The sequence below is a fragment of the Vitis riparia genome, chromosome 14, assembly GCF_004353265.1.
Source record: "Vitis riparia cultivar Riparia Gloire de Montpellier isolate 1030 chromosome 14, EGFV_Vit.rip_1.0, whole genome shotgun sequence".
NCBI lineage: Eukaryota > Viridiplantae > Streptophyta > Magnoliopsida > Vitales > Vitaceae > Vitis > Vitis riparia.
In genome coordinates, this window is record NC_048444.1 from 774445 (window position 1) to 787562 (window position 13118).

At 33.1% G+C, this 13118-nt stretch overlaps 1 protein-coding gene across 1 annotated transcript; it reads left to right on the top strand.

Moving 5' to 3' along the window:
• The first annotated feature begins 8824 nt into the window (after nucleotides 1-8824).
• LOC117931112 (mini zinc finger protein 2-like) lies at nucleotides 8825-9511 on the top strand. Its single transcript, XM_034851986.1, has one exon. The coding sequence runs from the start codon at nucleotides 8900-8902 to the stop codon at nucleotides 9287-9289; it is 390 nt and encodes a 129-aa protein (XP_034707877.1). The 5' UTR covers nucleotides 8825-8899; the 3' UTR covers nucleotides 9290-9511.
• Nucleotides 9512-13118: the final 3607 nt, after the last annotated feature.

Here is a 13118-nt window from a genome sequence, read left to right on the forward strand (position 1 = left end):
GCCACCTGAATACTGTTTGAAACCCAGCTCTATCCATGAAGTTACCTCTCTGCAACATTTCGTTTTGTGTGAAAATGGATGAGAAGCTCAGTAAGCGAACACAAGTTGCTTTAACTCATCAGCAGTGATGATAGATCACAACACATGTAGTTTAGCTTACAGTTTAGAAGTTAACTGAATGTTTAAAAGTATATTTACACCGTACTAATATGGCCAACTAGGACTTTGTAAAGAAATTTAAATATCAAAAACAGCTAAGCATGGAGATGGATTTTAACAAATTTTATGATAAAAGTTCAGGCAGATTCAAAAAAAAGGAGGTCAATGGTGGAGCGGTGCAAACTGAAGCAATTCATTTCTTTATAAATTAGTGAGAATAAAACTTGGGATATGTTTTTACTAAGGTCACAAGATGCTCTTGATTTTTTTTGTTTTATTTTTTAAAAATTTTACTTTATTTTTTATTTTTTGTTTTTTGTTTTTTAGGTTCTTGTAGTACCGCACAGACACTCCTATCTCTCTCGTGAAATTGTTTGGATTGAAGGAAAACCCATGGGCAGGATATCTTTGGGAATCCGCATAGTGGTCTCTTAAATGCACTTGTGAATGGTTTTGAATATATTTATAACTCGTGTTCTTCAACTAGGAAATGGTTAATCCTGGCCATGCAAGTAATCCAATCTGTAAAGGCAAGGAAGAAGCATAAGTCCCTCATGAATGCCGTTACCAAATGGCAGAAATGGTTTAACATTCCCGACCATGCAAGCAATATTTCAAACTGTAAAGGCAAGGAAGAAGCATAAGTCCCTCATGAATGCCGTTACCAAATGGCAGAAATGGTTTAATATTCCCGACCATGCAAGCAATATTTCAAACTGTAAAGGCAAGGAAGAAGCATAAGTCCCTCATGAATACGTTACCAAATTGCAACAAACAAAATAAGAATTCTGATGGGTTTATTAAATAGTTGAACCCCTCTCAGACACTCCCTTCTATCAGATTTTAGCGGGTGGCTAGCTAGCTGCCTGGAGGGTTGGAAGCAGACAAAAAAAAGAAAGTCAAGATCCATGTATCTTTATAAGGATACTTCTTCCTTCTCAACTTATCATTAACTGCAAATCTGTGGTGAACTGATGGGTGTCCGTAGTTGGCTTAGTGCAGAGAACACAAGGTCATGGCAGCATGAGAGCCCATTTTTCTTTCCTATGCACTATTTGATAACAGATTCCGGCCATTTAATTTTCTTTTTTGTACTGGTGTCTCTATAGTCCCCCTTACTGCATGTCCAGCTGCATACCTCAATAGAATAGACCAGTGGAAGCTCCACAAGCATTGTAAAAATGTTCCTTTAACATGTGAAGGTACCCCCCAGGGGTCCCATGAAATGACCAGTGTACCTTTTAATAGTTGCAACTGTCTAGCCCCCATTAATCCATTTTCTCTGCAATCCAGCTATTGGAGTCTAGAGAGAAAGATTTCTTTCTTTCCTTCTTTTTTTTTTTTTCTTTTTTTTTCATTTGCTGACAATCTTTTTCTTATTTGTGTTGGACTCTAGCTCCTTTCTTAGTTAATATGGTCATCATTATATGAGTCCAATTCTTACCAACTGCAACAAACTTCTAAAGACAAGATCATGTGCCCTTCAGACTGGACCTCATAAGCCCACCTCATGTTGTATTAACTGAAGCATGTGGGTATATAAATTTATATTGTAATGGGGACAGCATTCAGTTTGCATCTAAATTTTCATAAACAGATTAATTGATGTTATCTAATGAATTTTACCTTTCTAATATTCCATTCAAGAGTTTCTAACATTTATGGTCAAAACATATATATATATATATATATATATATATATATATATATATATAGTTGAAGTGATGTTAGTGATCGGTCTATTAATTTCCGTGAAGAACAAGGCACGTACATCTTGGTTCTGGTTTTACTTTAATTACCAGAACAGTGTTCTTGAATTGCTTGATTCAAGTGTGGAAAAATGACCCATGAGATGACTTAGAAGTCTTCCTCAGAGTTATTTACATTTAGTATATGGGACTGTGGCCATTAAAATTCACAGTAAGTATCCTGACTGGAATCATGGATCTTGCCCTTGATTCAGTTCAGACACCCCACCACCTTCACTGCTATTCCTTCAGTGTTTGAATGGAAAAATATGTTCAATTCTATGTACCCAACCCACATTTCCAGAAGTCCATTATATGAAGTACAATGCCATGCCCCCAAATCAAAACTGGTCAGATGATTCTCAGGAATGCATCTAATGCCTTGTCATACTATATATGAACATTCATATATATACTGAGGCTGAAGTTCAAAGGAATAATGAAACATGAAATTAATACTACAAATTAGGATCGATCATTTAATTAAACCTGGGTGTGAGAGCTTTTGATTCATGTTTACACATACCGAAGAAATCCAGCGATCAAGGTGTATTGAATTAGAATCAATAAGTATGACGAAATAGACTGACATTTCATGGATGTTGTGCTTTTATTACCTAGGCGGTGGGTGCATACCCTCCCATGAGTTGAACTTATCGGAAGGTATGCCTATGCTACATTATCCAATCTTCACAGTGATAATTAGTTATCGATTAACCGATTGAGATAGTTATCATGGCGACAAAGTATGATTATCTTTCTGTTGTCAAGTGAAAAACTGATTACTCGAGGCTTGGCCTTCCCTAATGATTTGAGCTTTGAAAGGATCTCATATGCTTTACCTAATTAATTATACATAGATGTTTAATTAGGTAAATATGCTTAGCTTGTCATCACTTGATTAGGCATTTTAAAAATAATCATCACCAAATCTTTGAGAGATTAGGTGGTCCTGATACCACCACAGTGGTGATTTCACTCTTGGCTAGACTTTCTATGATTTAATGGCCACTGACTCAGATTATTCCTGCTCAATTTCTCTATCAAGAGAGCATATTCACCTTTTCCAAAGTGAGCTATGATCTCAACCTTTTAATCACGTGTTACTAACTGGCCACTGATCTTACCTTTATACTTAGAAGAGAAAGAATCTTCAACTTTGAGGAGCGTATGCAAAAACCTATTGCTGGTTTGCAGATTAAGATGGCTTCAGTCTACCAAAATCATGTCGTAATCTGAGGGTTGAATGAGGGATTATAGCAAGGGCCCCTCATGACTAGCCTTTTTTTTTTTTCTCTTTTTCATTTTTTCATCATGTACATGTGGTTTCAAGTTGAAGTTACACCTACAAGATCGGTGTCATTTGTCAATGTTGAATGGTCTGTCTTTATCATAAGTATATATATACACACACCCACAGCTCTAAAGATCAAATTAATGGCTGAAACTTTGTGATCTAGCTAGGGCAAGTGTCACAAGTGGGTTTGTTCAAAATTGAAGAAGTCAAAGAGAAAATACACTAAAATTTCAAGAAATAAGCAGAAGGTCACAAGCCCACATGAAGTTGAAATCAGCTAACCAAATCTCTCTACATGTTCTGTGGTCCAATCAACAAGGCATCTTGCCCTATTTGTAGCCTAAATTTCTTTGTACATGAACTTGCCAACTTGGCTTTTTTTTCCAAACCTTTTTCCAAAGAGACGATATGCAATTATACTTGAAATTTTATTCGGTGATAAGAGTCATGGAGGTCAAGTTGCATCAATCAACACCAAGTTTCCTTATTACACTCAACATTACCAGTTTGTTCGTATTTTTGCCTGGTCTAATTAGTGAGTCGGTTTGGTGTGTTTCCTTATGCCATTTACATCACAAAATGGAAAAAGGAAATAAAGTGATTTACAAGCCTAAGATGCTTTGTATTCGAGACCATCCAAAAGCCAAAAACCCTAAAAACTTTTTGGTGGACATCACAAGCTGGGTTGGGTAGGTGAGAAGCAAAAGGCCTCATCTTTCTTTATCCTTCTCAAAACACAATCATACACTTCTTTTGAGTCCCCATCACCCCTCAAATCCATCTTATTAACTCTCTTCATCTTTTCTATTCTTCTTTTTCTTCCCATTCCAATATACTTTACCTACATTACCAGTCAATTTTTAAAATTAATATCTTCTTTTCTTCTTCTCATTTCAGTAAGTCAATTAGAGCAACTATTACACACACACACGTTGAACCATTCACATGCATGCGTGCACATAGAGATATGTGCATACATGTTCATTCACACAACCCTGTGTACACGCAAACAACACATGTTACAATCAATCGGATGAGTTTAATATTAGCTAACTCATAAAATAATCAATAAAATGTAATTCCTATATGTTTGATGTTGTTGTTATTATTATTATTAATATTGTTGTTATTTCCATTCTCTTTTATAAGAAGATTTGAGATTGAATTAAAGTTATATATGTTAGTAAAATATATTTTTTAGGTCATTTTCTTTTACAAAATTAAAGAAGTTTTGTTTCTATTTTCTCTTATAATTAGATTTTTTTTTTCATTTTTTTTATTAATTATTTACAAAAAAAAAAAAAAAATTAGTTCCAAATATTATATGAAATAACCCAAATAATCCTCCCTAACCATCATGCATGATTATTTTTATACCATCAAATAAACTAATCAAATCATATACTTACATTTTCTTTTTCCTTTTCCATGAACTTTTTTGAATTCTCACTCGACTTCTTACTTTTTTAATACAGTATAAAGTCATTTGATATAATTAGTGTTAAGATAGAGATGAAAAGATGTTTACAATTCAAAAAAGATGGTAAGAAGTTTGAAACGCAAACTTACAACCATCAACATCACTACCTCAAAATTGGGTTCTTTTCCATGACTTTCTATACAAAACATTATTTCTATTACCTTTTTAGCCAAAATAATTTCTTGGGACATGATTTTACACTTTGATGCACCGCAATCTTCACTAGTCAAACAAGCATTAAAAGATAAGCAATAATTCAATACAAAAGCCTATATCAATAAGCTGCTATAAAGAAATATGCAAACATCCATTAGGCAAGTTCAAACTCATAAACATAACTCTTATACCATGTTCAATTATTTATGAACTTAAAAGTTTAAACTATAAAATAACAGTGGAGCAATCATGTTTGTCAAGACGATATATAGAGGTTAAGTCAAAATATCTTCCATGAATTTTCGAGAAAAAAAACTTTAGTACGATATGAAATTACTCATTTGTCTAAAAATCTGGCTTCATTAGTTAGCGTTCAATATTAAGCTTCAAAATATTAATTTAAAAGCAACAAAATTGGACATGTCCCACAGGCCTAAATGCATTAATGAAATGAAAGTTATCATTTTTTTGGGGTCCAATTATCTTCAACAAAGGAGGAACGTTTGACTAGCGAGAATAATTACGGATTAGAACTTCAAACCTTTTGTGCTTGGTTCATCGATGAAATCCATAGGAAACTGACAATCCTATAACAATTAGGGGTTAGAGCAGCTAGTGTATTGGTTCCCACCATTAATAATTGTTTCCAAATAAAAGGAGCATGGCACGTGGGCAGATCAGACAAATGCTGAATACACATAACTTTTTGTTATTCAAAGTGCCCAATACTAAATATATATGATGTGGGTTCCATTTAATAATTCAAGCATACACGATAAATTTTGGTTTTAATGGGTTCAGTGTTTGATTTTGCTTTGATTCTTTGAATTAAAGTCTATGTACATGTTTAAAAACTTTAGAAATTTTTGTTATAGAGGATTTAATTTGAGTTGTTGTTATTCATTTAGATTAAATAAGTGAAATATTCAATTATAAATAATAAGATAATCTCGATTTCGAAAAACTTCAAGTATAATTTTGCCCTTATTTAAATATCCATTACCCCTCAATATTCATTTTTTCCTTTTCTGTAGATGTTTTCTTCCAAAAAATTATATTTCATATGTATTATCGAAAAAACTAAAGTTCATATGATAAGAATTCCTAATTCTCTAGCAAATGCAATCTTTTAATTTTTATCACTTTTTTGCATGTACTTGCATTAACATTTAAATAATATTGATTTAAATTTTTTTAATATGTATTTTATAAATTGTTTCAATACAAAATAAGAAATGATCTCTTTAACACAAAAATGATTGGAAGTTCATGTTCTCATCATCTTTGATAAAATCAAATCCACTAGAAAGACATTCGTAAACTACCATATCAAAATTCTCAACCGTTAACTCGATTTAGAATTGATAGTACATCATGTTAAGGGATTATTTCGTCCTTTTCGATCAAATTTCTCTCCATTATTTGACTTTACGTAACAAGAGAAGGGGTTGAATAATTGTTTCATCATCTTTTCAATTATACTCAAACTTCGTTTTCTTAATAAGCCACTTTATTGGTTCAATGTAATGTGGTGAGAGTTGGCACCTCATTTCCGGCCACTTCAATCAACCTGATAGTGGATGTAAATTCTTTCCACAATATCAATTTTAATAATTTCATGTGCTCACATCTTTGCCTAATTAAGGCATTGCACATCTATCCCTTTTACAATAATTTCAAATAATGCAATCTTTGAATTTGTACCAATGGTATAATGAGAATCAAAGAAAATATTTGAATAGTTGGCATGTCTTGTTCATTAATAGAAACTATTCCCACTTGCCCATGGCTGTGTTGGCTGTTTTGGGATATCTAATTACATCCATTAATAAAATTTATTCTTCTTTTCAAGTGATTTAAACACCGAATTGATCAAGATGTGAATAACCTCATCATTTTAATTTCTTTAGTAAACATATGAAAAAGATATATTTTTAACTTTGACACCAAATATCACTTTTTGGTATCACCTCAAATTGTCCTTTTCCAATCTTTTGTTTAGATGCATGCCAAAACGTGATTATTCACATGTTCTAAAACCTAAATATAATCGATTTTTATAATTAACATATCCAATTATACACTAAAATTTAATGACTCATGATAATTAAAACTTTGATATAATAATCTTCATAATAAAATATTTCTATTTAACAAGGTTTCATATATAAATTTACGAGTTAGACAAAGTGTTTTAATTAAAGTAACATATTATAATGATTTTAAAAGGTATTTATAGTTTTTTTAATATTTAAAATATAAAAATTTTTAAGTGTTAATAATATTAGAAACCTGTCCTACCGTCTCTATCAAATAAAAATGGCTTTGGAGAGGAAAAAGAATGCAAAACGTTAACTAGCATGATTGCAAAGTTGTTTTTGAAGAAAATTCATTTTAAGGGTTTTTAATTAAATAGTGAAGTGTTGGTATAAGAAATTACATAATCTGTCTTATAAAAGGCGAGAACTTCTCATTATGCTGTGTCCCACGATCCCCACCCTTTACAATCTTTCCCCAAAAGGAAAGATGGATCTACTCTGTTAGCTCTATTGACCATGTTTAAAATAGCTATCACCATTTTCTTAGTTATGAAAACGTCAATTTCAATATGACATATATTATTATAAAAAGCAAAGAGAGAGTGATTAAATAATCGCACTGATTTTCCTCTCAAACTTTAGGTACATGCATCTATGCTTAGACCAATCTCTTCATACTTCAGGGCATAAAATAGAAAACAATGCATTAGCTTTTTGGGCCATCAGCCATTTTTTTAATGTGTGTGAGTACATATCAAACTCCACTCAATTGTAAATAAACTAGGGGGACTCTTTGGGCCTTATTGATCCTTGAGAACTAAGATAATTGAACTTTTAAATTAGTTCGAGTCAAATGTTTTTTTATAGGAAAAATAAAATCATAGCAGCATTGAAAGAGAGGAAGCAAGAAAGAAAAAAAACAGTGATCAAACCATTGGCTGTAAGCCTCAACAAAGATTGAATTCAAGAATTAAAGACACAATTGACTAAGATGTTTGAGATGAAGGATTTAGGAGCAGCAGACGATATTCACAGAAAATAACATTAGTTTAATTAGAGGAAGATCTTTTATTAACTGTTGATGTTGATTAGTACTACTTTTTTTATATCTATGAACAGAATTGAAATATCTTATGATGGACACTTTCTTAGAATTTGAGTAGAAAAAACAAATTAAGGGGCATACATTTTCCTTTTCCTTGATGTATTGGATTCTCTTGGATGCAAACAAACAAAAGCACAGGTTTGGCAAACCTAGTTTTCAAACCCACGTTTTTAGTTCAAGCTTGACAATTGTTGTTGGCATTGTTTTAGCTTTTATCGCACCCCATAACTGCCTTTTAGATTCTCTTGTAGGCCAGGAAACTTCTAAAAAAAACAATTACACAACACCGCACCCCAGACTGACTAACATAATTCTTTTATCATTTATTGTAAAATAAGGTAAATATCGTGAGATGATTGAAAATCAATTTTAATTCTTTCGTGATAGAGATTATAGTAAGAGGGAAACAAAAAAAGAAAAAGAAAGAAATTGTAGAATCTCTCTTAATTAAGAGGAGATTGCGTCCACACAATTTTACATTATAGAAGGAAAGAAAGGAAGAAAGAAAAATGTAAGAGCATGGAGCTTTAGATTAAAAAGGAAGCTTAGCTGGTCATTCTATTACAAAGTAGTCACTGTAATGGGCCAAACGAAAGGTTTTCTCATCATTTTAGGGTTTGCCTTATTTGCGCGGGAATCGTTTTTATTCAGTGATGATGAGATATTGGGCAGTTGGACAATCAATTCACAACGACCATTCTAGGGTTTTTGGAGAGTAAAATACAGAAAATGACACAAAGTAAAAGTTGGTAATGGGTTTTTTCTTATTTGCAATAAAGATTAACTCCCTAATAAGAGGGTTACAGGCTATAAATAAGCATTCTAGGGTTAGGGTTGGCAGGAACAAACTCAGAGCTAGTTTGCCACTTCCCCTCTTCCCCCATCTTCCTCTCTCTATTTCTTTCTTTCTCTTCTATGCCAGCTTCTGATTCTGGATCTCTGGAAGAATTGGAGAATTGCAGCTGTTTTCTTGGTGGGTGTGGAGAAGAAGGTAGAGTAGATTTGGGGTCTTGTAGAATGAGGAAGCGTCAAGTTGTGCTTAGGAGAGATGAGCCATCAAGAAGCTCAGCTAATTCATCTTTCACAGTGAGGAGTGTGAGGTATGGAGAGTGTCAGAAGAATCACGCTGCGGGTGTTGGAGGGTATGCTGTTGATGGGTGCAGAGAGTTCATGGCGAGCGGTGAAGAGGGAACCAGCAGTGCACTCACCTGCGCCGCCTGCGGCTGCCACCGGAACTTCCACCGCCGGGAAGTGGAAACCGAGTTAGTGTGCGAGTGTTCTTCCCCTACCTCAAATGGGAAATAGAATTTTAATAATCATTTCATATCTACATCTGGTGTTTCCTGTAATGAATTGTCTCCTGCTTTTCCTTTGTTGGGTTTTGAGATTGTTGTGTTATTTTCTTTCATGGTTGATGATGCACTCGACTGAACTTCCTCTTTGATAACCATATATATTGATGGAAAAAAATATGAGTGTACTGTTGCGTTGTTTTGAAGAGACAAGACTCCTTTTTTTCTACTCTCATATGCCATGTTATTACCATGGTTAGCTAGTATTATTTCTCTGTTCAATTGAGTAGGATATTGCTTGAGTCATGAGGCTTTGGAGCATGAGTTTTTACTTCTAAATGGAAAGAAACGTTAACCAAAGAGAGAAGGAATCTAAATGGACAACACCAGATAAAAAACTTTACCATCTTCAGGTTTATGAAGTTGCACCATTTCAACCAAGTGATACAATAGTATCTGCATAGCAAGCACCCAAAACCCTAAAAGATTAGAATCTTCTTTTGTTTAATTACTCCTTGTTTGATCAATTAATTAGCCTTATATATGTGTCTTTTGCAAATTGTAAATTTTTGCACTGTTTGAATCTATTCCTAGTTTCAGTATCTGGGCTTAATTGCCCTAATAATTAACTTAGCATAAGACATGATTTTATCAAGATGTGCTTTCCTGTGGCTCATATCGACTGATGGGGCTCTTGAAATTAACAAAAATGGTGGAAATTAGTTTTGACATGAACCGAGAAAGTGTATCTAGTGATGCTCATCAATGACCTGTTCTTGGATTGTACAGCATCAACTTATAGGTATGTGCTGATCCTTGGCGTTAATTTCACTTTAGCAAAAATTCCGTAGCATAAGTCAAAAACAATGCAGTCTAATCTGTATGGAAAGATCACTTTGTATTTTATCAAAGGCTAGAGGCCCACATATCTAATCATGTTGGTTGTTATAATGGAGAAGTTCTTTAACCATGTACTTAAAAGGTGATTAAAGCTTAAGCTAACCACTGATATCATAAGGTCTGATATCATATCCATCTTTTGGTTGGTAAGTATAATTTATTGTTAATTAAGGAACCAAATAAGGAAGCACAGAAGAAGAGGTCCAGAGTTAAACAACTCTTAATTAAGTATCAAAGCCTTTTTTTCATCTATTTTAATCAGTATTGCTTGATTCCTAATCCTCTTTTCTTTTGCTAAAAAGGAAAAAACCCTCGGACTCAATTAAACCCTAAAACATTTTTCTTGTTGGTACTGTAGAAGCATAATAGGAACATCAAACTGATGTGCTTGGGCAAACTTCCCTATACAAAGTATCATTCAGCAGTGACAACATCTAGCTTTTTTGGTCTGCAAACATTTCTGATGAAGATCCAACCAATGTAATACTAAAACTCCTCACTAATTCTCTTTTCTTTCTTTTTTCCTTTGCTTCAAGAATTTCAGACTCATCATCCTACGGTTAGATGTTTGCCATGTGTGGTATGTAAGCAATAAAGTGCTCAAGTTTGGCACCAAGTATGGAGGGAGCAAACCTTCAGGTATGTGTTAAATTAAATCGGGCAGATGTCAAATCCGCAACATCACAAATAGTCTTTGCATGATTCTGGAGTATGAATATTTACTGAATGGGTGAAATAATGGTTGAATTGTTAGGCCAGTAATGTTCAGAATACTGCACAAATGGTAACAACTAACTCATGAGGGGATACAAGGGGTTTCAAAAATTAGTATTTTTCAGCTATATACCTAACAAGATATTTTCTAAGGTAGCTTTGCTCCATTTCTTCTTCTCACAGTTTCCATTGTCTTCTTCTTTTCCATTTTTTGTGTATGGAAAGGATAGTACCTCCTCATCTGAGGCCAATAGCTCTCGCCAACACCTCAAAGAGGGTGAGATGAACAAGTAGCCAAGTACATGATCCATAGAGAGAACTGTATATATGATCATGTACGTGCAAGTCATATAGCTAGCTTTGCTGATGTGGAGGTGTAACAGCTTCCATTCTGGCCATGGACTCTTGAGTAATCTTATTCCAGAGCACATAAAAGAAGATAACCAAAAACAGTAGGAGAAGAAGAAAAGAACATCTAGAAGAAGAGATTATTTATAAATGAAACATTCCCTAGAATTTTTAGACTTGTCATATGTAGTGGTTTTATAATCTTTAACTTTAGGTATTTATATTTTCACTTTTCATCATCAAAAGCACATATTAAAAAAGCATACTTTGTTCAAAATTGTAATGAAATTAAGGGCACTAATGCGGTACCTTTTTCCCCCCAAAATTGGTAAAAATTTGGATGGGATCGAGTTGATCCAAGTTTGTTCCTCAGATTTAATTTTTTCATATTTTGGTAAATGTCTTTAGCTGCCAAAGCTCAAGTCATGAGGGAGACAATTTTATGAAAATAAAGGACCTTACCCAACTCACCATTTCTTAGACTCTACTTTGAGAGTGCCAAACTTGAAATATATTTATATAAGTTTTATTTGCAATAGCTTTGATTTTTATGTTTGAAAACCATATTTAACAAAAAAAATTATTAAGAAAACAAAGATATAATTGATATTTGTAAAAAAAATTAATCAAGTATAATATATGCTTTCAAATCCTCAAATGCTCATGTCTCCCTATTTTTCCAAAACACATATTAATCATGTTAAGAAATAATATAATTATATTTGAAAATTCTCTCAAACATCCTTAAAAAAATAAATGAATAAATTATATTTGAGCTTCAAACTTGCTTTTGCAAAACTCTTCCAAGCATGGTTTACAATAACCTAAATTTGTCATACTCCGTACTAACGTAAACACAATGCATCCTTTGAAATTGCACTTGGGCAAGAATTCCAATTACTGAATGGGCTTATGGATAAGAAAGAAAGAAAAGTCCAAGGGCATGCATTGAGGGCCGAAAAGAAAGTAGGAATGTACTCACTAGAAAATGATGAGGCCCATTATAGCTTCAAAACAACTCACGTCAAATTACTTGCTTTGATAACACATTTGAAAGCATAGATTGGATCCAAACTTAAGATGGAACCAAGGTTATAATATTATATATATATACATATATTACCATACACTAATTAATGACCTTTATTTGTCTTCCTAGAGAGTTCTATTAGTAACATTTATATCAAGTGCATCAATGGTAATTCAATTAAATGACTTTTAGGCATAGAGTTGTATGCTAGTTTATATATTATACTTAAGTAAGTCTGATCTTGATTACGAAACTACTTGAGGGAGGGGGAATAGGTAATCAAGCAATAAGTTTCCCAATTTTTAATTTTTATCTCTTGATTCTCAAAGTTGACAATTGAATCAACAAGAGATAATAGAAAAGCAATCAACAAGAAGCAATTATACGTGCGAAGACCACTTATAAAGTCTCTTGGAAATTTGGTAGATGTTAAAAAACCTTGGGTCAAACTGACCATAAAAACAACCTAATACATTGTTTTACTTGATTTGGACTTACATATTCCCAAGGATCTTAGACTAGTTAGCACCTATAATATTTTTCTTTTATATCTATCACACAACACCTTGTACTCCTTAATCGATTACCTCAACATTGTGTTGAGGCTAGTAGTTCAATAAACTATGCCTTTTTACCGAAAGGACTCTTAAGAAGGTTCTTGAAAAAGCTTGATAGTTGGGAGTGCTGGGGGGGGAGAACACTGACTATGAGATCACATGCCTATCTTCATTTCAAAATCCAAGATTTTTATATCAAAACCCTTGTTGATATTTAGAGAAGGGTTTTGCAGAGTAAATTTACCAAAAAAAAAAAAAAAAAACCTTAAAATCACATTTAAAAACTAATATGG